This window comes from Perca flavescens, chromosome 2, assembly GCF_004354835.1.
Source record: "Perca flavescens isolate YP-PL-M2 chromosome 2, PFLA_1.0, whole genome shotgun sequence".
In the NCBI taxonomy this organism is placed as follows: domain Eukaryota; kingdom Metazoa; phylum Chordata; class Actinopteri; order Perciformes; family Percidae; genus Perca; species Perca flavescens.
The window spans coordinates 17,017,152-17,042,950 of NC_041332.1; the positions used below are offsets into that span (position 1 = coordinate 17,017,152).

Sequence of the window (25,799 nt, forward strand, 5' to 3'; positions counted from 1 at the left end):
ATAGCACCTTTACGCTACCAAAAATACAAATTTAATTTAATTCTACATTTAATAAGCAATCATACATTCATAGTTACATACTATATGTATACTATATAAAGGACAAATATGCACAAGGAAATGTGTGTAAGTTAATAAAACTCAAAATCTAGGAAATCTTTAAAATGCACACATACTTCTCAAACCATATTTTAATATAGAGCAAAAGGTTCTATTTTTTAAATGGGTGTTTAATAATTTAAATACATTTTGCTGAGAATACATTTTTTTAACTTAAATTTAAGTAAGATTTTGAATACAGGACATGACTGGCAATGGACTGTTTTTACGTTGCTGTATTACAACTTTTATGGATTAAAGGATCTAAGTATTTTTTCCACCCCTACCATAAACTGTATTACTATTTTATGTTTTAAATTCTTTTTTTAGGATTTTTATAGGAATAGGATATAGAAACACTGTGATCACTGAGTCAGTTTGTCTTTTTCTCTCTCACCATCTGCAATTCTTGACCAAATAACACTTTGTAGCACTACACCAGGAGATTGCAGTGATGAATCATGCAAACTAATGCACATATAAAATGAATGAGTAAATTGTGGTTTTCACAAAAACTTGAACAAGACATGAGTCGACCTTAGCAACATTATTAGAAGGTGGAGGAAGGCAGTGAACAAGGGTCATCAGCAAACCAGCTGATAGGCTCTGGATTATCCCTCACCTCCTGTACGGAGGCACATAATGGCCATATATACAAAAAAATCGTCATCAGTTGAGAACATCTGAGCAAAACTGGTTGAGAGCAGAAGCATTGCAGGTAATGGAGGACACCCGTTCTTAACCTTAACTCCCCATTACACATCCACTCAGCGGGCTATTTCAGCAGCTGCATATACGAGGACAAACACATACGCATGAAAACAGAACTTAAAGTGGATATGTGAGGACTAACGAGTGGATGATGGCGGGTTGTTGATGGGCAGGGTCCATTATTTCTTCCATCATCTGTTATTGGGTGTTTGTATAACTGTCTCAGTAATGGCGGGTGTTTTTTATTTTGGACCATGGTCCTTTATTGTAGGTCAAGGTAAAGTCTGGCCAGCTGAGTTCCTGCTGTGTCTGAAAAAGCTTTAAAAAATTGTGAAACTGTGTCAGTGCTGGAGTAAGGTCTGGCTACACCGCCTATCTATTCTGGGATAGGGGAAACAACGCTCTGGCTCATTTGTATTTCTTTAAACCAATCCCAACTGTCTGTCAGTATGATGATTATTGTCTTTCTTCATTTTGGCCTGCATAGGTTTAGAGTCAGCGAATATAAAAAAAATCATCATCTGATGTACTTTGCAGTGTCAGAATGGATTTACATATATATATATACTAGAACAACAGGACAGTTTTACATTATTAAAATGTCAAAAAAATGTAATAAACAACATATTTCATAACCAACTTTTTACTGGATGACTGGAGTGCATAAACGGAGTGAATAATGAAGACACAGCTATCAGGAGTATCTTTCTAATCCCAGGTAGTATTAAAACAGAATCCACCCACATGAACAAACAAGAACGATCATGCTGAAATAGTAATACACTCTCTCTTTATGCAAATATAAACAGAAACCCAGTACAGCACACACGCAAACAGGAGTCCTACTGAAGGTTGTAATTTGTTATGCAGCATTGACATCACGAGTGATGGGCCCAGGATGACGGATGTCAAGCCGGATCTGTCACCACCACTGCGTGAAACCGCTGTCCACTGAGTAAAGGAACATAAATCAACAGAAACTTCGCACTGTCTGTACCAGCGACCAAACAGATAATTGGTGAGCCCCAGAGCAAAAGCGCTTAGAACGATGTCTGCATAGTGTGTTCATTTGTTTAACAGGAGAGTCAACAGTGAGTGCCAAATTAAACACAAAGTGGAGCCTCTCCTGTCTTTGTTTTTATGTGCTAATAATCTGAAGTGTATGAAAAAGGAGCAGAACCAATATGAGAGAAGTGGATAGTGTTTTTTTTTTTTAAAAGTAACCTGCACTTTAAAAATTGCAGTCTCTAATTACCATTATAATCCCCTGATGGCTCAACCTACCTAAAAATGTTGCTGTAACCTTTCTAATAAGAGGGAGTTTAGCTCACATTACTTTGGGTATATTGCTGAGGCTGTGACCTTTTAAAATGGGAGCAAGAAGAAAAAAACGACTTTGCAATAATGTGTTTTAAGTTTAAATACCAGTGCTGACTTTCAACAAGTGTAAAATCTGTTTTATTCCTAATGTTTAGGTCGTCAGAGATGAAAGGTTCTGGAGCATTATATTGCATGTAGGGTCAGCAGTGTAATGAATGTTTTTCATTTCCATGGCTGTTATTCTGTGACACACAAGTAGTTAGACACACAAGTAGTTAGAGAATTAGAGCAGACCTCTCCAGACCTGCAATGTGCCATGATAATTACACGTCGGCTCTTTTTGTACCTATAGCTGATGATGACACGGCCTGTTCAGACAGACAAATCAATTAGACTATTCATTTCAGGGCCTTGTTTGTATCTGCTGATGGTGCTGGCATGTCCATCTGTTAAAGAGGGGAGGTAAGGGCCCCATTAAGCGATGTAGCCTGTTCCCTCACTGTACATTTCCAATTATTTATGTGGACAAAGTGTCTTTTAAGTGTTCTATCATTAAAACAAGCCTTGCAATGTTGGTCGGTCAGTCGGACCAACGTGGTTCGGAGGGAAATATCTTGCCATGAAATTGTGTACAGACATTCATGGTGCCCAAAAGATCCTAGAGCTTTTTCCTTTAGCATCACTATGAAGTTGACATTTGTGGTTTTGAGTGAAATATTTCAACAACTATATTATGTAGATGTATTGCCATGCAATCTAGTACAGGCATTCATGCCTCTCTCAGAATAAATTGTATTAACTTTATGATTAGGCTACCTGACTTTTCCACTAGCATCATCATTGGTTTATGACTAAATACCTGCAAAAGCAATTACATTCCCATGCCTATGTAAGCAAATGGTAAAAAATGGTTATACTTTCAAATAAAGTGTTAATTAATGTGGCTAAACTGCCATTTTGTTTACAACATGTAGTACTACTAACAAAACTGATGTCTGGAGCAATGAAAATAAGTCCCAAGTTGTGCTAAAATATAGTTTTCCTTTGATTTAACTTTTGCTAGCCTGACTTTAAAGACTGAGGCTGTGTTTAGTTTGTGATGCACAGTTAGACAGACAACACTGATGGCAGAAAAGGTGTGTTCACGGTGGCTGAAAGGTGTCAGGAACAACAAAGCAATTCCACAGTTTCATGTGAATAACAATGTAAGCCCACAGTGTGGCCATATCTACATGGAGGCCTATTGTCCTATTCCGGGCGAGCCTTTTTTTACCTCAACATTTTTGCAAAATTAAAAGAATACAAATAGCACTTGTGATATCTTTGTTAAGTCTTATACATTACTAGTGAAAAAAACAAAGCTCAGTTAGCAGAACATTCCTTACAATTTTGGCTAAAAAAGAAAGACGTATTAACCATTCAGTTAAGAATGCAACTGGCATAGCTTCTTGAGACCAAATTCCAACTCGCAGTTTACTAATTCACACTGGAAGACAGACCTTAAAACAGGCATGTAATTTAGATTAAACCCTCTGTCAACATGTTTTGTTAGGGCTTAATTTAATCGTATGCTTTGGGAAAAGCTGTTTTTAATCCTGTTGAACTTTTTGCTAAAAGTCACCCTCTGTAAGAAGCTAACAGGCTCAGATGGGGTACCCATGTGGGGAGATTTTCTTGGATAATTGTGGAAAAGGGAACAATATGTTTTCTCTAGGGGTCTGCCTGGACATTTTGTACCCTGTCAGCCAGTATAAATGACGCTTATTAACGCGACAGATATGAAAAAAAAATAATGGCATGGTTTCCTCTATTTGTGCCCTCCGATCTTCACCTATGGCTTTCACACCTCATTTCCACATCCAGTCACTACAGCCATGCATGACTAATACATAATGTACTCGTTTCATCATCTCCTTATATAACTAGTCATGTGACACAAATTGAATAATGACATCCTTTTTCTTTTTTCTTTACAGGTGGCAAAAAACTCTGTATGTTGTGTTTGTGTGTGAACATGTGTATGTTCATAAACATATCCATGGCCATATGTTTGAGTCTGTTTAAACATGCGTGCATTACAGAACTTGCCACTCAGCAAAGTCATAAAGTGTGTTATTTGCCCAATAACTTCTGCTTTTTTCTCCCCTTGAATGACAATGTAAATTTCACAACCTTTTTGCAGAACAGCATTCAAGAGCAGTTGCTCACAGTACTAGTAAGTAACTACTAGTACTACAGTAATAGTTTATGAAAAACATCTTTAACTCTCCTCATCATCACTCCATCCTGTTTGTTTTTTTTGTACAAAAATAGGTTTCACTTCTTTCAACACGTTAGAAACTATCTAAGGGACCGTTCGGTATTAATGGTATGGACCACCGGAGGAAAATAGGGGAGGGTCATGTCTTTTTATTCTTTGTTGAGGGGGGGATTACCCAACTTTTTTATTCATGAAACAGCAAAATTTCAAAGTGGCTACATTTTTTTTTACAAATGGTAAAAAATGGTTATACTTTCAACTAAAGTGTTAATTAATGTGGCTAAACTGCCATCTTGTTTACAACATGTAGTACTACTAACAAAACTGATTTCTGGAGCAATGAAAATAAGTCCCAAGTTGTGCTAAAATATAGTTTTCCTTTGATTTAACTTTTGCTAGCCTGACTTTAAAGACTGAGGCTCTGTTTAGTTTGTGATGCACAGTTAGACAGACAACACTGATGGCAGAAAAGGTGGGTCCACGGTGGCTGAAAGGTGTCAGGAACAACAAAGCAATTCCACAGTTTCATGTGAATAGCAATGTAAGCCCACAATGTGGCCATATCTACATGGAGGCCTATTGTCCTATTCCGGGTGAGCCTTTTTTTTACCTCAACATTTTAGCAAAATTAAAAGAATACAAATAGCACTTGTGATATCTTTGTTAAGTCTTTGTTAAGCCATAAAGTGTGTTATTTGCCCATTAACTTCCGTTTTTTTCTCCCCTTGAATGACAATGTAAATTTCACAACCTTTTTGCGGAACAGCATTCAAGAGCAGTTGCTCACAGTACTGTAATAGTTTATGAAAAACATCTTTAACTCTCCTCATCATCACTCCATCCTGTTTGTTTTTTTTGTACAAAAATAGGTTTGACTTCTTTCAACACGTTAGAAACTATCGGAAACTAATGGACCACCGGAGGAAAATAGGGGAGGGTCATATCTTTTTATTCTTTGTTGAGGGGAGGGTCATCCAACATTTTTTAGTCCAGGGGGTGGGGGGGGTTACCCAACCTTTTTATTCATGAAACAGCAAAATTTCAAAGTGGCTTATTTGGTGCATATTTTTCCATGTAGCTTCTTTGCTACCAGATGGGTCTGACCCATGAGTTTGCTGGGGGGCAGGGGGAGCACTGCCCCCCTGGTGGCTGAAATTGCATTGTTTAAAAAATGAGTGGAATAATTACCTCTGGCATGGCCAGATATTTTATAAATATCTTAGTTAAATAACACAAAACAACTAAATGGTGGTAGGTAATACATCTGATTTCATATACTGCTTTAGTAAAAAAAAATATTTCCTGGCTGACGATGCGAGCAGCAGGACGCAAAAAAACGAAAATTAATTCAATTCAATTTTATTTATAGTATCAAATCATAACAACAGTTATCTCGAGACACTTTACAGATAGAGTAGGTCTAGACCACACTCTATAATTTACAAAGCCCCAACAATTCCAACAATTCCAGTAATTCCCTCAAGAGCAAGCAGTGCGACAGTGGCGAGGAAAAACTCCCTCTTGGGAAGAAACCTCGGACAGACCCAGGCTCTTGGTAGGCGGTGTCTGACGGGCCGGTTGGGGGTGCCAACGTTCTCCAAGGAAATACGCTGGGTGAAAAAACATAATGGCAGTCTAAAACTACTGTATAACAGCGTAACTAAGAGAGACAGGTCATAATGTTGCTAGTCTGGACATCTTACCGTGCCAAGGTTTGGTAATAAAGGTTTCCTGAATGCAACATTTGATGTCAGCTTACTAATTGATTGCGGATTTTGTGTAGATTTGGACGTTTATTCGACTTTGTTTAAACGGCAAAGTGGAGGAAGCCTAGTGACGAGTCCAAAGCAACCAGTTTGTGTGTTATGTGTTATGTGTTACTGGTGAATGTTACCCAGAGTGCTTTGTTGAATGGTCTCAATGTTTTATTGTTTTTATTTCATGTGAATATTAGTTTACTAGAGGAGTAACTTAGTATTTGAAGTAATGCAGTAATACAGGAAGTGTGCGTTTAGTTTCCATGCTTATTGTGTTTCCACAACTGAAATGGCCACCACACCGTAACAGAGGAGTGGATGCGTCAGATGAGAAAGCAGAGATTTAGTAACATATGTCATGGCTGTAAAAAAAATCAATGGCAATCTGTATGTCTTTGCCAAGCGCAAACCAGTGCAGAAGGTGTCAATAAATTGTTGAGGGAGGGTCATGCCTTTTTTCCTAATTGTTTTGGAGGGTCATAGAAACATTATTATTGGCGAGGGGAGGGTCATGTCTATTTTGACTAAAGGTCCCAAAACTCCTCCGGTGGCCCTTGAAATAAATAATAAACAGTCCCTAATCCTACTAATTCCAGTATAGATCAAAAGAAGAATAGAAGTTTAAAAGAACCACTTACACATTAAACTTACATTGGCTTGAGGGCTAAAAGTAGTAAGTGGTTGCTTAGAGTCCCACAGCCACTAATAGCCCCCCCAAATATAAATAAATGTATTTATTTTGATGTGATTTATTTTTTTTGTTTTTGTTTTCCATATAAACGTAAACAGTAACAGATATTCATTTCTACCAATTTATTTTCTTATTGCAGTTCATCAGTCTGCACATTTTCACATCAAAAACCAAAAGCTTAAATTTTTTAGAACATAAAAAACATACTAATCTGTGCTTCTTTTGGGCCAATTAATTTATTAAATAAATACTATTAATTTAATAAATAACTAAAATAATTCAAGTAAAACACTTGATGACTTTGATTGAACTGGTCATAACCAGTAGATGTATGCAACCAGTGATTGCGACAGTGGTAGACTTTGCTTCGTTTTGAGGGGGGGGGTCACATGCCCACAAGGTTGGGAACAACCGTCTTATTATCACTTAAAGCAAACGTTTGACATTTGGAGAAATATGCTTATTCCATTTTAATGCAGAGAGTTCGACAAGAAGATTAATTTAGGATGAGCTGTATGGCAGTAATGTAAGCTCCTCTGGGATGGTAGGATCAGAGAGGCTAAAATGCAAAAAGTTGTACTGGTGACAGTGATAAACATAAAATAACATAATAATCATAAAATAATGTCAGACATTTTCCCAAAATGACTTTGTACACACTTCACACTCCACAAATAATGACCATTTAGTATGATCCTTTTCTTCCTAACAGATAAACATACTGTTAGAGACACAGACAACATGAATGACAAAGGAAGAGAAAGAAAGAGGGGAGGAGATTGAGGGGCATGGAGAAGAGGACCGGCCTCTCTCTCTTCAGTATAAAGAGGATAATTGGTGGCTGACCCTCCGATGTCCATCATCCTCTGCTGAATAGCGGGGTGACAGTGACTAATACATTGTTCCGGTGCACCAGGAGCAACTGCATCATGTGCACATTCAAGCTCCAATGTACACTGTTGGTGACACTCCAAACACACCCACACACAACTTCTTATGCACACACATTAAAACCTGTAACCTTGCATACAGAGTCTTATTTGTAGGTGTAGTACCCACTCAGTGGAGTCGTCCCTCACTAATGAGTGTAATTAGGGCTCTTTGATCAGACTGGATGAGCACTCAATAAGTACAGTGAGTAGTGATAAAAGAGGTGTGCGAGGCGTGTGTTATGTGTAGTGGGTGAATGAGTGGGTCCATGCATACATTTACTGATGTGTTTTTTCTTTCCTGGTACATTCTGCTCATAGCAGAAAGTAAACTTGACAGAACTAGCAAAATAAAGGGTTTCTCTTGTAACAAGGTTAATAAACAGTGACTGGTTCATGTGTTTTATAATATCGAGGGATTATCCAAAGACCTGAAAATCTATCGCCAGGCCGAATTAATACTGTGTGTTTGGGGATAAAACACTAAAACATGTTGTGCTACATAAGCTGCTTAAAAAAGAAAATTTGACATGAGACACATTTAAGTTCAAAGTAAAATACACTGAAAACAGCCAGCCAATGCATTTCTGGGGCTTTTCCTCCTGTAAAACTGGTCAAACAAGTACTGTAGGATGATACTACGCCAGGGAATTTTTTTTATATGTACACTTTGGGTGTTGGCATCAAACAGAAAGAGCTTCGCTGTACACTAACCATTTTGCCTTAATGTTTAACAATCCTCCATCATGCAATGTAGCCAAAAGATGACAGTTTTTCGTTATGGGCATGACCAGATATTCTCAAATGAAAAAAACAAAAAAACCTCTGCTATATGTAACTATTATTTAATTTGCCTAGACCCAAAACTAAACCTAACCACCTCAGCTGACTCCTCTCTGTGTTGACCCTGAGACAGTGTGGATGACTCTAATCGAGGAAAAGTACAGGCAGCTCAATAAGTCACTAAAATTCTCCAGTCGACAGCATGCACTAATTTGCATTTGGACATATCTGATGACGCATCAGTTGTGGATGAGAAACCCTGTAATCACTGGAACTGCTTGGATTTACAATCCAAGTCATGCTGATATGCACTAAATGCTTTGAGAGTCAACACATTAACTCTCTAAGATTTAAAGCAAAAAATATAAGAATACAACCAATGCCATCTGGTATGTAATGAATTCTAACTCTCTTTCACTCTCGCACTAGTGGTCAACAGTCTCTACTGTGCATTATATACTGTAGATCACACGGAGTGCTATTCATTCAATCATACAGTCATTTTTACAAGGTGTTCATGGTCATATAACAATGGTAACTATCTTTCGCACGAGTGCCCTGTTCTATTAAATATTTAGCCAAGCTAGCAACCATGGCAACATCGGTCTATTAAATTCACCAATTCCCGACTATTCCTCTAGCACCATCATCAGATCAAATTTATCCAATACTTTGTTTTATGACAAAATACTTGCCAAACTAATGACATTCCCCTCAGCTATATTTTGTGTTTAGTGCTAATTACCTAATGTTAGCATGATAACACGATAAACAAAGTTTAAAAATAGTTCTCAAACCAGTAATAATATACTTATACCTTATACCAATAATATAATAAATAAAACAAATCTATAACACTAATCCTAATTTTGGAATTACAAGGCCACAAAAAGGTCTAAAAAGATCATAATTTTATTCCTGATGTCAGAAAAATATGCTTAATTTGTTGTGTGTTTACACCACAGAAAAAAAAGTGTTGGACATAATTAGGAACTTACTGTTTACAAATCTTACCAGTGAGGCTACATGTTGTAAATGTTATTATGATACTAGGTGCTAAGCTACATGATTGCTAGTACTGATTCACAGTCAATAAAATCACTTCTGTAGAATAAAGTTATGTTCAACGTGCCATGTTTACCTTTGTGTTTAAAGCAACACTATGTAACTTTTTATTTATTTATTTATTTTTTAAAGATGACTAAAGGAAGGAAAGGTGGGAAAGAGATGGGTACTGACACGCAGCACAGGGCCGCAGGTCGGACTCGAACCCGGCCCGCTGCAAAGGACTCAGCCTACATGGGGCGCACGATCTTGAGCTAGAGGTCGCCCCAACACTATGTAACTTTTAACTGCAGCTGTAGTTCCAATGAGACAACCTGTAGGGGGACCGAAGCGGGAAAAGTTACATAGTGTTGCTTTAAGTTCTGTGCTGTTTCAGTTGTTGATTGAGCTTTATTTTAGGCCTGTTCATGTGACACTGCTGAAATTTTTAAGGCGGCAGGGTTTGAAATTGCCTCGATTTTCCACTGACTGTGTCATTGAAATTAACAAATCTACATACAGCGTCTCCCACTTTACAATTTAGGCTCAGTTAAATGTGGTAAAATTGGAAGGTAGAACTAACTTTAACAATGTAATTTCCTTATCACAACAGGGACTTAACACTCAGCCCGTCTCTTCCTGCGCTGGCCTGCGGCAAAGTCCCAGCATGCTTAGATAATCATTAGACCGATAATTGAACAGACTAGCAAGGCTATTACTGCTGCTAATGCTTCAAGAGCATTCTCACATCTCTTTAATCACACAGGACAGATGAGTCATTTTTGAATAATTTTGTTAGGTAGCCAAATCCAAACACCTTGACGTTCATTATTAGAAGATGAATCACAAAGGCCCAGAAGGAGAAAGAAGTCTGAAGGATCTATAATGTTTAAAAGTGATCCTCTTATTTTTGATATCCAGTGGTTTAGTCAACCATTACTGTAGGAAGAGACAGCTGAGTAATTCAGCCACTCAAGTAGTAGATTCAAAGATGGAACAACAAAAGATAACCTTTAATTGGATGGAAGTGTCATATATGGTAGCAGAGAACTCTAACTGTAGGCAAACTGATGTTCCACTTGGCTTAGCAGCCTGTTAACATGCTGGTATCAGTTCAATTACTTTACTTCGGGTAGAAGTCACATGTTCCCTTCTGGGTAACACTTTACTTCAATTCCCAAATGCAGCCTTTCTAAGCAGTATATATTTAATTGTTAATGACCCAATATAGCACTAAACAGACATAAGGAAAAGTGAATACTAATGTACTTCTATCCTGCCTGACAGGAGGAGTTATAGTTGATGACAGTGACATTAATAAACTTTAAAAATAGCTTATCTCAGTTTACGACTACATTCTGGTGTCATAAAGTGTTGTGACCATTTATTGTTTATATCCTGCTTATAATAGCTAAATAGGGAGTTTAAAATAAAGTGTTACCACCATGGACTGTCACCACCTAGGGTACTTGAGTAATTGATCTAGAGTCATTAAGTTATTTATTTTCAGTAAACATTGTAATTAAGAAACAAATTGGCCAAATGCATAAACCAAAGCAGCGCTAAGATAAGAGCAATGCTGCCTCCATCTGCTGTAGGACAGTAAGTACTGCAGTTTTCTATGTGGGGATTTAAACAGATAAACAGACAAATTACCATCTAAACTTAACAGGAGCAACCCTTATAAACCTAATAAAATAAGTCTTTTGAAAACATATGTGTGACATGTATTCAGGCTATGGTACATAAAGTAATTGTATGGTTTTATTTTGAAGTGATGAACATCACGGATTAATTTGCCACCAGTATGCTTAATTTGTTGTTTGGTAAAGACTATAGCCTCTTTATTTTATTGAAGAATGTGACAGAGATGGAATACAATGCAGGGATCCAGCTATATGAGGTGTTATTCAAAAGTTTTGTTTTGATTTTGTTGGCATTGTGTAGTGCCTGTGTCATTTTCAGTCACTAATTCATTGTATTGCGTAAGAACCTTTATATCTTAAAAATGTTTAAAAACCTTGGAAATGAAAGCCTGATAATCCATGATTGGTTGAGACAAAATGTAGTTCTGCTGCGTTCAGTATTAGTGATTTTCCTGGTGGGTTTGCCAGATGTTTACTCTACTTGATTGATCTTCTTTGCCAGAGACCCAAAGAAAGTATAAAAAACATTTCCATTTCATTTATTTTCTTTGTACTTTTCTAGATCTTATTTGTTTTCTGCTGTCTTATTCACTCACCCATTGAAGCACCCAACTCCAAACTAGTACAGTATTACAGTTTTTTTCAATTGTTTACACGCAATTTTGAAAACCGGGTTCTTTTTTTCAAAATATAATCACAATTATCCAAACACCACACTCAATTTGCATAATTCTTAGATTGTTTGCAAAATGACACACTTCAGTCAAAACACATACACATATTTGTGAAAATGCTATTAGTTTTCATTTAACCAACACAGTCCTCAATGATCAGACACTATTGCAGCCAGTTTCATACTGCTGTGATCAAATTTTAGGAAATAGCATATGCTAGATTTTTGGCCAGACATTGTTATGTAATAACCTGACTCCGCCAGATGGATTGCTTCACATTTGCTCGGCATATCCATCTGGGAACTTTCCGTTGGAGAACTTTTGGGAAGGGGCGGAAATACTGGTTAGCTGATTGGATGAACCATCTGTCTATCACCTATGTTGGTGATAGACGGGCCAAATCAACCAATCAGATCCACGAAGCGTATGAAAATACAACCACAAGCCCACCCCTGCTGCTACAGGCAAAGCATAGCTTGTTAGCTCAGCATGCAAGCAACATGTCGGTAAAGGATATTTGCCGTTTGTGTAACGAGAATTTAGGAATAAAAGACACCATTTCAGGTTCCCGGACCATATTCCAAAAGAAGGAGACAGGTGAACTCACCTGCTGCCTTTTATAGCACACCTGAGTGCTGTGTTTTCAAATTAGCACATGTGTGCTTCCACAACTGGTGGATGTGTTTATCCAATTCGTTCATTGGTGTGGTCATTGGCAATCCGGGGCTTTGTAATGACAAGGAAGGAAGTAACCTCACAATCCTTATCTGTGTCTAAGGTGTGAAAATGTGTGTAGAGTTTTACAAATCACTATGTATAATGTTAAAGGGTGAAGCAGACATTGTGTGTAATGTTGTGCAAATCTGTGGAGGTGTTTCGCTCATTGGAGTAGAATTTTGCAAATTGTGTGGACATTTTCATTTTAGTGTGTAAACAATCGTAAAAAACTGTATTAAATGCGTTTAACTGATTTTATTGAAGAGGATAACAGAGATATAAAACATAGCAGGGATGCAGCTACATACATTGTTACTGAAAGGTCCCCATACTTAGTTCTCAGTGTATGTCTAATTTACACTTTAATACTCTGCATTTGCTACCACCATCTTATCATTTTACGATTCCCATTAACCTGCAGCACCAAGGAACTGTGGTGTGTGGGTGTTTACCCAATTATGACAATGCAAACAGGGTCAAATGACGCATCAAGATTATTAAAATGACTTTCACATGCATCCCTGTGACTTTTTGTGTTGTCTGGTGGTTTAGCAGATTAAAACAACATTGTAAATCATGTTAATCTAAATAGTATTTACTATGATGATTAGTGGATCATTTACCTGACCTATATGTCTGTTTTTGCTTTTTAAAATGTATGCAGAATTGTTGGCTCTCACACTTTTATCTCTAATTGTCATCTCTGTGTAAATCATTTTGGTCAACAGTTGTTTTAAAATGCGCTCTATAACATTTTCTAGATTTGTATTTCATCTTATTTATAATTCTAATAATACAGTATATTATTGACAAATTAGCATTAACATGAATAGTAGCAATGTTTTGAATTGTGGTGTTGGTTATTTTGCTGTTTTTATGCTCCTGTGGTTTTGTCAGCTCAGGTTCTCACCTAATCGTGCCCCATCCGGTTGCTTGTAGCCAGACAAGGTCATAGGGATGCAGCCAATCTCAGAGAAGACAGTCCAATAATGGCCTTATGACATAAAGCATAAGTCACATGTGAGGATCTAACAACAAAGTGCTGCACAAAACAGTCACTATTCAGTTATATATATATAAATCGTACAAGTAGGAATTTTCTCTTCCTCACTTTCACATGCTTCACACAAAGAAAATATCTGTTGTGAATATGTTACATTCCTTTGTTAAAACTCAACAACTAAACAAATCCTCTCTCATCCGTTTTAATTGGTATCATACATTTAATATCATAAATTGTTACACTGTTTTCCTTCCTGAAGATTTATCTGTGTGAACCTACCTTGAACCAATCCTCCTTTCCTTTGCTGCCAATGTCTTATCTATCTATGTCATTCGAAGTGAATGGAGCGATTGTTAGAAAATCTATATATAAATATTTTATATTTGTTTTTGCTGGTAAATATAGTATAAATATAGTAGTTAGTCAAAAACATGTCGTACATTATGAATGTGGCTACCCCAAATTCCAGTTTCAAACACATACAAACTATTTGTATTATTATATTATTATATATATATATATATATATATATATATATATATATATATATATATATATATATATATATATATTATAATATAACTAAATAAACCAATATAAATTACAACCGACTAAATAGGGGAATTATTGTGAAATGTACCTAACAAAACTAAAACAAAAATTCTTCATCCTTCTTCACTTTGCTTTAATTCACTTGAAATCCAGCTTCACACAGTACACCGACATAAAAATAAATGTTGTCCTCAACAGGGGTGTCCATACTCACCACTGGGTTGTGGTGACTGGGCGGCGGCAGCTGCACACGGATGAAGTTCATGTTGAGAATTTAGGGATGCAGCAGTTAACCGATTTTACTATTAACCCTCGTAAGGGGTCATTTGACCCATTTGCGTTTTTGTGTTGACCAAAATACTGGTTAACCTATTTTTTTCTTCATGAAATTGTATGACATTTCTTCATTTAGGGTCATGAACTTGTTCATACAATCTGGACACACTGATGTGTAGTGGAATGTCTGTTCAGAGTTTGTATACAAAAATGATGTTGCGGGTCATTTTGACCCAGAGACTTTCAACACCCATTTAGAACTGTGTGTGTGTGTGTGTGTGTGTGTGTGTGTGTGTGTGTGTGTGTGTGTGTGTGTGTGTGTGTGTGTGTGTGTGTGTTTGTGTAAAGGAGGAGGAGCTTTCTCGCGCTTGTCCTCTTTTCTGTTGTAATGTCATCTCTTTGACACGCACACTACAAAATGAGCTCCAAAAGGTTTGCAACTGAAGAAGTTTCAGCACAGATTTTTGATGGTAATAGTGATGTAGAGGAAGAGATTTCAGAGTCAGAGGATCTTTCAGAGACCGAGAACAATGCTATTGACGATCCGGATTATGAATTTTCCTATGATGAAGAGGATTCAGGGGACTAGTCTGGTGTAGTATACATTAGCTGAAAACAATGGGCAGCAATCATCCTCAACATGGACAGCTAAAGATGGTAACATAAAATGGTCAACATCACCACACAGACTGACTGATTGTCATCAAAATGACTCCAAGCCCCACAAGATTTTCTGCCACACTAGTCGATGATATTCAATCACCATTTCATCTCTTCATATCCCAACCAACAGATAGGATCATAGTGGATATGACCAACTTGTAGGGGAGGTGTGTATTTCAAGAGAAATGGAAGCCACTGGATCAGATTGACTTGCATGCATACATTGAAATCCTAGTCCTGCTGCGTCCGCAGCATCCACCCATGCTCTGCAGCGCCACGTTACATCCCGCAACACCCTGCTGTGATGTTCATACGCACAGAGTTGTCAGGATCCGGTATTGGAGACTGCACTACTCAGTACGACACAATGTGCCCTGCTATGACATGAACTTCCATGACTACCTCAAAGTCACTGTTCCATTATCTCTAATGTGACTATTGTTTGCCACTGTTCATCACATCAGCAACGGGCCCCGTCAGACACCGCCTACCAAGAGTCTGGGTCTGCCGAGGTTTCTTCCTAAAAGGGAGTTTTTCCTCGCCAATGTCGCAACAGCCACTGATAATGCTTGCTCTTGGGGGAATTACTGTAATTGTTGGGGTTTTGGAATTTATAGAGTGTGGTCTAGACCTACTCTATCTGTAAAGTGTCTCGAGATAACTCTTGTTATGATTTGATACTATAAATGAAATTGAATTGAATTAAATTGAATAGTATTAGCTAGAGTGTACAAGTCAAAGGGAGAAGCAATTGTCAGTCTGTGGAATGACGAGAGTGGAAGGCCAATATTTCTAACAACAATGTCTTTGGAGTCAATTCATACGAAAGCTTGGGTGTTCCACAACACTAGAGCTGGTCGACGTGAAAGAGACAAACTAGCTGAGATCAGAGATGTATGGGATAAATGGGTCAACATTTTACCTGTCTTGTACAATCCTGTTCCCCATGTCACTGTAGATGAACACCTTGTTCCATTCAGGGGGCGCTGTCCTTTCTGACAGTACATGCCCAACAAGCCTGCCAAGTATGAGTATTTGTTTTGAGTGTATTTACACTGTACGGGTCATTTTGACCCGTAACATCATCAATGTAATTTTTTTTTAACATAATACGAGGGTTAAAGGACAATTCCGGCGCAAAATGAACCTAGTGATTAACAACACATGGGTACTGAGTAGACCGTTCTCTGGGATATGTTTTCATGCTAATCGAATGTGACCAGCGCAAAACGTAATTAGCTTGTAACGCTAGTCATCGGGGCATGTTAAAGTAAAAAGAAATCCCTATTTCTACACGACTAACAAGGCTCAAAATAGCACCACATTTCCACTGTAGCATAATGAGGGTCCCTACATGTAAACCGAAGCATCGAGAACTTTGTAAGTGTACAGACAGTTTATTAAAAACATAGTTTATAAAGACACTGCTGAGTACTTACTTGAATACATTCCTCTTATGTGTAAATGTACTTGGCAAATAAAGATAATAGATAGAATAGAATAAAACCTCAGACCTCCATGTCAAGTGAAAATATTACATTTAAAAAGAAAATCTATTTTGGGTAGGCCTATCGGTTATTAGGAACTAATATCACCGTATAAATTAGAATAATTCAAAAGATCTTGCAACTACAAACTTGTATTGTATTTCTCTTTGATATTGATACTACTATTTCGTACTTCTAAAAACACTAACAGCATGCGCATTTGAACTTTTTTGAACTGGTTTCACAGTACATAGAATTTCAACACAGCCTTCCGTTGGCTACGTTGGAGTTTCAGTAACTAGAAAAGCTTTACATGTCTCAAATATTGACTTTGGTGTTGAGTCAACCGGCGGGGTAAACAGCGTGTTGATGCGTGTGATCTGCTCATTATGAAACAAAATTAAGATGAACATAACCCTGTCAAGATCAGGTTGAAATTTGATGCCACCTTCTGTCCGTTTTGATTTTTGTCAGAAGACAGAGTGGCACTCCTTCTACTCCTTTACCTCATGGCTCAGAGCGTCTTGGCTAGACACTTCTACATCTATGCAGCGAGGTAACAAGTTAAACTCGGATGTCAGCAAAAACAACATTGTCAGATGGGGCTAAATCATTCTTTAAAGGCCTTTAAAACTTATTATCTCAATCAGCTTTTGGTATCAGTGATCCTGTTCCTGCATGACCGCAGTGTTTTCTGCCATATTGAGGATAGCCTTTGTAATAGTCAGACAAAACACTGAGAGCTCAGAGGACAATACATGTATTTGGCCTTTATTTAATATAGTTTAACTTTCTTACAGGGTCAAAACTACTGTAAACTAAAGTCAAATCACATCGCATCACATCTGGTCACTTCACACGTCCCTCGTAGCCTGGAGGTTCCCGGAGTCCCGCAGAGTTTTCAGGTAGTAATACATCCTAACACGTTTCCTTGACGCTCTACTCCCATAAAGACACCAGACCAGTTAATGCCATGTCACTATCCGACCCCAGTAACATTAGGCTATGTGTAAGTGCTGTGCATAAATGATCTATATTCATGATGCAGAATTGCTTCATAACTGATTCCATAATTTCATGCAATAAATAAATAAATTATTTATTTGATGTTTGAAGTTAAAAATTTAAATCTGATGTGATTCGTTCCATACAGTACAGGAATATACTGATGTATAACAAATAGAAAATGAACATAGGCAAATGAAGGGGTTGTAGCCACTAGTGCATAGTCCATTGTTAATATTTTCACGTTTCCGTCCCGGAACTAACGTTCTCTGTTTCTCGCCGTGACCCTGTAGGGGCTCCGTACAAAAAAGCTGAAGCCAAGTTAATTAGAATAGAAGAACTCCCCCCCCCCCTTCCCCCTCCCCAAAAAAAGAGAAAAAAAAGAGAAAAACTTTTTAAAAAGCCAGTAGTTAACACGTATAAATAAAACTTTAATTTTAAAAGAAGAAACCCTTTTTTTGTTTAGGTGTAAGTTCCCTTGTTTTGCAGCAAAGCATCAACTTACAAATCTCCACATCATATACATAAATGAATATGAACTTTGTGTATATTATAATATACTCCTGTTACAATCTACAATAGGTCCATGTTAATTGTTAATACTTGCATCAGGTGAATTTCTGCACATTTGAAGTTAAGGAGTACTCAGGGTTTCTGCGTATTATCAGACAATAATTTGTTGGCTAGGTTTTAAAGATTTTCATTGTTGTACAGTCTCAGATACACCCTCACACACACCTTATTGTCCACCATATGCAGGAACCTTGAGTACTGTATGTGTGACCTCCTGCAAGCAGAGGCGGGCACACACCGGTTTGTTGTTTAGTGTGTAGTCAAATGAGCGCTCTCTTCTCCACAGTCACTGTGAGTGGATCGAACACTGGTTGACAAGGCATCGTCTTTTTTCTGGCATCGTCTCAAACATAACAGCTGAAATGCTACATTTCACATACGCAGACACATTGTCATCCTCTCACTGAACTCATCTCATTCACCCTGAATTAATTTACATTACACATTTTCCCCATCCTCTGTGCAATTTAGTCAACCAACAGCGAATCAAGCTCCCTCTATTCTCGGTGAATCTTAAATAAATTAAATTAAAAGAACACACTCAGTGGTCCATCTCTTTTCTTCCATCCATGCACTTTTACCTTCCTACTTTATTTCAAAACTTTTTTACATTCATTAACGCGTCTTTCTCTTTAAATGTCTCCTAATTTGAATCAATTCTCGTTCTGCTCCGTTCATTCAACAAAAAGTCTACTTTGCCGTCTACGTGAACATCTATTCCTCCTACAGCTTCCCCTTCCTGACTCCCTACTAATGCTAAAGTTAATATTACAAACTACAGCTCAATTGCATGTATTTCTTACTTTTCTTTTCAGTATCCTGCTATTATTTAAAAAAAAAAAAATCACAGCAAACAGTCATCCTAACACACAGGCAACGTATACACACTCATCCGAACAAGCACACACAAGAAATGAAAGGGCCACGTAATAGGGTAAAAACGTGGAGCGCAATGAAGATGTACAGACACACGTACAGATTCAGAGACACAGACAAGGTCCTTTTGGCCACTTGAAAGTGAGAAACAGGAGAGTGAATTGGAAGCTATAAGTGTTTTGTTGTGTAGGTTTCTAGGGGAGTCCCAGTTTTGGCAGGTTTGGGAGTTGGCAGGCAGGGATTCTGGCAATGTGTAAGTTGGGTGTGAAAGTGATGAGAGAAACTGCTGGGTGGGGTAAACATTAAAAAGACCATTCCTATTCAAAACCATATTCATTTTTGATGGTGAACCGATGAAGCCAGTGTGAGTGCGAGGGGGAAGCCACTCGATGCAAAGAAGGTTCAACAATTTAGGGCATGAACGGCGATTTCCTGCAGAAAAACAAAATCCGTATTTCAGAGTTTCAGAAGTTGCAGGAGCGGAGTTTCTCGCCTTGACAGTTTATGGACCCGTAATTTGGCCCTTGGTCTTGTTTAAACTCCCTCTACTCCTCCATGGCCCTCTGTCAACAGTCAGAGACTTCGGAGGTGTTGGAGTCACTGGTGAGTTTCCTGCGTTGTCTCACAGATTTCTCCTCATCCTGCAGAGAGAGAGAGAGAGAGAGAGAGAAAGAGAGAGAGAGAGAGAGAGAAAGAAAGAGAGAGAGAGAGAGAGAGAGAGAGAGAGAGAGAGAGAGAGAGAGAGAGAGAGAGTTGTTTTCACCTGTGCGGCTGAAAATTTAAGGTCCTCTAGTGTCACCCTTAAGCAACCAAGATGTCAGATATATATTTACACATTGACTAAACCTTTTGATTGTCATGGCTGCTTTTCCTCATGTACCACCATCAGGACCAATCTTAAGTCTGTAGCCCTGCTACTGGTATAGCAGCAAAAGAAGTAAGACGAAAAGACACCTGCAGACTAATTGTTCTTTTATTCTAAATGGACATGATAATGTTTCAACAACAAATGTGGTCATGTCATGATGTAGAATAAAAGAAAAATTAGGAACAAGATACCAGTGTGCATGTATTATTTTGATATTTTTATGTAGGCATGCACCAATCCAACTTCTTCTATACCGATTCCGATACCTCAACTCAGGATATCTGTCAACACTGATATTTCACAGACCCGATACCAGCGCTCTCTTTTTCCCAAATGTAAAATCTGTAAACCTCACTGCAGGGAAACAAGAGGCCAGGGATGACTGTGGCACTAAAACGAGTCTGTGGCCCGCCATGACTAAATGAATGTAACTGACAGGAGAAACTAACTGACAAAATGTTATAATGACAATGAAATAGAAACTGTATTTAATATGGATCCTGTTTTCTGTGTGTGCTTACAGTCTGAAAGACTCCATTCTGGCCCCACTCTCCAGGGGAGTGGTCCTCAGGGTCCTCTGCCTCCTCCTCCTCTTCCTCCCCCTCCTCCTCTCTCACCGTGTCCATCCCGTCTTCCTCGTACTCTGTCAGACAGTCTGACTCCTCCGCTGAATGGAAAGATTTAGAGGAGAGAATTTATTGTGTGATTGACCCACCCATAAAATACCGGGGACATCTCCTACTGTATTTCAATGAAACAGACCAGGTGAAAGGTATGACCCCTAATTTATTACACTGATTAAATCCGACACAATCTTGAAGGGAAACTGTACATCTTTTGGAGGTGACTGCTGTAACAAGAACTTTTTACATGAGTGATCTTTTACCTTCTGCAGCTACGTAGCTTTGGACTGGCTCTATCCTGGAAACAATCTCTGCAAGGTCAGTGAAGTCAGCTCCTGTGCTGGACTATGAGACATGGAATGATCATTATAAACTGACGTATATAACTTAGATGGTAAACATGTATGTAGTTATACATCAACCATATTACATATCATTTGTGGTGTGTGTGCTGTTCTCACGTCAGTTCTCTTGCTGTCGTTGTAGTCGGCTGAACGGTGGTCCTTCAGCATGTTCTCGATAATGTCGCCTCGCGCCCAGCCAGTAAACAGCAACTTTCCGTGCTGGTAGCCCACATCCTGAAGTAGTTTAAACAGAAATACAGGGTACTTCTATGTTAAAATGTGCAGTTTGTTGTATTTTAACATCATCTATATTTCTTCAAAACTGTATTTCAGATGTGCCGCTGGGCTGGATTTTCTGAATATCAAATGGATTATTCAGTGAACAGGGAAAAGGAAGTGCAACAGGAACACAGTTAGAGCTTGCAGCTAAAGTTGAAGGTGGAACGAAATTAAAGTGATGGTTCGGAGTAATTTACCCTAGGGTCCTTTGCACCATGACCTCAAGCCAAACACCCCCCCAGAAGCTTTTTTCACCTGGGTCTAACATTGGGCCAGTTAGCGTAGAGTAGCGTTAGCAGCTGAATAGCTTAGCGCAGGGGCGAATGGACCCACGTTTGTATCTGGTAAATGACCCCACTAATAATGCCCGAAATGATACCAAAGGTCTACACTAGTACATATAGGTTATGCACTCATAAAACGATGGATTGGAAAGTTTTTAAGTACACCAGAAGTTTATGAACACTTGCCTGCTCTCTTCTGCTCTCTGTTGCTTCTGCTGTTGCTGCTGCTACCTGCAGTTAGGCGAGTGTGCTAGGGGCCGCTCTACAAATTACTACACCGAAAAGAGATACAACAAAAATATTTATTAATTTAATGATTAAATAAGGTAATGTCTCCAAACTTACCTCAATTATTACTTGTCTCCTGCTAGTTATATTACAGCACTTACTTTAAAAAAAAAGTTTAATTAAAAAATATTTTTGTTGCATCTCTTTTCAGTGTTGTAATTTGTAGACGGCCCTAGGCACTCGTCACAGCAGCAACAACAACAGCAGAGATCAGAAGCCAGCAGGCAAGTGTTATTTACATAAACTTCTGGTGTAATTACAAACTTTCCAATCCATTGTTTTATGAGTGCATAACCTATATGTACTAGTGTAGACCTTTGGTATCATTTCGGGCATTATTAGTGGGGTCATTTACGAGATACAAATTAGCCCCTGCGCTAAGCTATTCAGCTGCTAACGCTACTCTACGCTAACTGGCCCAATGTTAGACCCAGGTGAACAAAGCTTCTGGGGGGGGTGTTTGGCTCGAGGTCATGGTGCAAAGGACCCTAGGGTAAATTACTCCGAACCATCACTTTAATGCGTATTCCCTGCTGATTGTTCTTCTTACCAGGCATTCACACCTTAAACAGAGCCTTGCTGTTTCAGTCACCGGTAAGACGCTACTATACGTATCTGTTTGAGTGACCGATCCAAGAGTTTGAAGGCTTGTCAGATCCCAGAAAACTGCACAGTAGTTCATAATGATACACAAGACAGCTTTTTACAATTCTTGGACATTGTAAAAATGTCTGTTTTCGGATGTTCCATTACCTTCCGCTTTCTTTGTGTTGTAATTTTAAAACTCCGGTTGATTTATGACAACTATGGTTAACTGCTCCTCAGCTCTCTTCAGGGTAAATCCAGACAGTTAGCTAGACTATTTGTCCAATCTGAGTTTTCTATTGCACGACTAAAACAACCTTTGAACATACACGTTCCGCAAAAACAAGTTCCTTCCCGAGGCTATTTTGCAGCGGCACCGGGGCTCCGCTCGGCACTTAGCACCGCCCAAGTCGATTGGGATTGGTTTAAAGAAATGCCAACAAACCAGAGCACGTTTTTCTCCCATCCCGGAATGCTGTGTGGACTCGCCAGACCCTCCTCCGCAGCTCTGTGAAGGAAGGTCTGCAATGCGAGACTACAATAAGGTTAACACTAACCACCATCATTACAACTAGTATGAAACGGAGGGGAAATTGACTGTGCTCTCATTTGTCATGTAAATCAAGGCATCACAATTAGCGTGTAATGTTTGCAAATGCCGGATATCTCCAAATTAATAAAAACAATAAGACATGAAGTAACTCACATAGATCTCGTCAAACTTGCCGAAGTCCATGGTCTTGAAGCGGTCGATGGGCGGTCTGATGTACTCGCAGTAAGCACTCTTCTTTACGACCTCTAACTGCCGCACACAAGACACATAGGCCAACCGAGACTGGATCTCTGCCATGTCTGGCACCTGCGAAAAAGGGTGGTGTTATAATGCTAACAGAATTCACAGCTAACACCGACAGAAATATTATAGAAACACAGAATTATCTGCAGGCTCAAAATCCCCACTGCTACATTTTGATTAAAAACTCCAATGTACTGCTCTAAATTTGAAGATGCTGAGTCACCCATCGTTACCAGTGCCCTGTGCTGCCAACTGTACCTTTACTTTCTCTGCCCAGGGATTGATCCGTTTCCACAGCAACCACCAGCCAGACAGGCTATCACCATAGTTACAGAGGTCTGTCTCATCTTGGCTACCCACGTCGATGGCAATGACTGTTCTGGCGCCCATGTTCCTTGCAATGTCCGCTGTTGGACGTGCAGCACATTCACCAGCATTCACACACACATACACGCAGACGTACAAACACAGCACGACGAAATCCAGCAGCAGAGATGGTAAGACAATGGATCCTGCGTTATTAAGCTTGTTTCAGGTTAATATCTGCTGCTTTAAACCTTAATTTGAGGAGCCCCAATTTTCAAACAGACTTACACCACAAAAATATAATTTTTTTCAGACACACTCCAGAGGATTTATGGCCAATTAGTGACAGAAAACACTGCAATTTAAAAAATAAAAATAAAAACTTTCCTAGCCAACAAGCACAAGGCTCATTGACTTGCTAGTGTTAAAAAGCGCATTGGGGCAATGAGCATTTTTGTGGTGTTTAGCCTATTCAAAGACAGAAAAACAGGAAGACATCCCACAAGCACAACGCACTGATCCAGAGTGCCAAAAACAACTACAAATACAGCTGATCAAGCACAAACTCTCCAGGGAGAAGACAGAGAAACAAGAGTCAGAAATAAAGGATGCTGATTTTACAAGGCTCCCTTTAGTTGGATCAATCTTTGAGCCCTGAAAGCACCATATTTCACGAACCTCAAGAATGAGTATCGCTTGGGACATAAGAAGACATGATTCTCCGTACCAAGTAGAGAATTACAATAGCTCAGTTCAGAGCTTTGTGAAATATGGTTGTGGTTTCATCAGTACAGAGTACCTACTTGATCATACACAGAGACAGACTCGGGGGAGTTTTTATCTGCGCACCATAATAAAAGCTAAAAAATGTCTTAGTTTGTAAACATAACACGAAAGTGTAAATTTTTTCTGCTGCATTTTTTAAATGCTTTCAGGTAATGAGGACGCGTATAATAGTCCGCAGACAAAAAGAGCTCCTCCGCTCTTTCTAAACACTCTCTCCACTAATTTTTCCTCTAGTCGAAATGGAACCAAATACTGATTTGAAAACTAAGCTTTAGCCTAATGAACAATAATTGTAGGGCTGGGTTAAAACCATTACCACAATATAAAGGATATTTTCCTATATCAATCATTTGACAATATGACAAATGTATGCATAATCCCATAGAAAATAATCAAACTGAAGTTGAAAGCAGAACTGGTTGCACTGCTTTGCCTTACAAGAGGCCAAACTCCTTATAAGTATAATTCTGTTTGTTTTAAATTATAATTTGCATGGTGTCATTAATTGAACAAAAGAATGATAAAATTATATGATTATATCACCACAGTATGATTCTGCTGAAAGTCAATAAATAATTATATTGTTGATTATTGCCCAGCTCTACAGAAAAGTGCTCATTTCAACATGAGGGGAACCAGACTTATAATCTTAAAGCAGACCGGTGTCTTATGGTATAAAAAAATAGCAAAATCACGCTATGGTTTTAATATGTTTTTTTTAAGCGTTCAATTTGATACTAGTGGTAATTCTTCCGCCCATTTTTAATTCTATACCTTTCTGACACCAGGCTGTTTGACAGACAAATACAACATTTCCCTCTTCATTGCGGTATTTCTTACAGTAGTTGAAGTGTAACCCTGACATTATATACACTTGAATCCACTCTTGGTATAAGTCTAAATGCTGAATTTTCCCCATCTAGTAATACAGAATATCTCAGAGTCGGAGAAAGATTGTTTACTCACTGAGCTCACTCAGTTTTTATGTTGTTTTTTAATGTGGTTGATGAAGACTAAATTGGTCTTAATTGATGGTGTGAACTGGCTCTAATATTCAGATAGGGAAAACTCAGCACACTCCTCCACTACCACATCACTTCCCTTTACCAGCATCAGGACAAGCCCACGTCTGTATACTTACCCAGCCTATAAACACCTTGATTAAAACCCCTCATAACAACCATCCCGGTCCCTCGCTCCACCTCCCCCCTCCTCTGGGGGACAGGAGTTTGGTGGACATTAAGGGTTGTGTGTTGGTGGGGGAGGGGGGCACCACCTCTACTTGCCTGGCAGGTTGTTGATGTAGCCACCGTCCATTAGCAAGTTGCCGTCTTTGGGGTCGCAGAGAGGCGGCAGGTACCCCGATAGGGTCATGCTCGCCCGCACATAGCGCCACAGAGAGCCTGACACACCAGGGAGGGAAGGAGGGAGGAGGAAGGGGGGGTGGATAACATCTCAATAATTTTTGCTATACGTTTCAGGTTAGTGTCGACACAGAACGCAATCCCAACATCAGAGGGAGATCGGACAAAGGAAGGTTGCCGACTCCCTGCAAAGGCTAGGACTGTGGTTCT

General features: G+C 38.8%; 1 protein-coding gene across 5 annotated transcripts in view; it reads right to left on the minus strand.

Annotated features, from left to right (window-relative positions):
• Positions 1-18,027: 18,027 nt before the first annotated feature.
• pnpla6 (patatin-like phospholipase domain containing 6) overlaps positions 18,028-25,799 on the minus strand; it is a 35,331-nt gene continuing 27,559 nt past the window's right edge. For 3 of the 5 annotated variants that reach the window (XM_028591991.1, XM_028591969.1, XM_028591976.1), the window contains 7 exons: positions 25,512-25,628; positions 23,392-23,540; positions 23,044-23,196; positions 21,019-21,135; positions 20,821-20,902; positions 20,456-20,601; positions 18,028-19,707 (listed from right to left, as the gene is read on the minus strand). In XM_028591991.1, coding sequence (XP_028447792.1) covers positions 19,633-19,707; positions 20,456-20,601; positions 20,821-20,902; positions 21,019-21,135; positions 23,044-23,196; positions 23,392-23,540; positions 25,512-25,628 — 839 coding nt within the window. In that variant the 3' untranslated portion in view covers positions 18,028-19,632. The other 2 variants (XM_028591983.1, XM_028592000.1) reach the window with 2 other exon arrangements.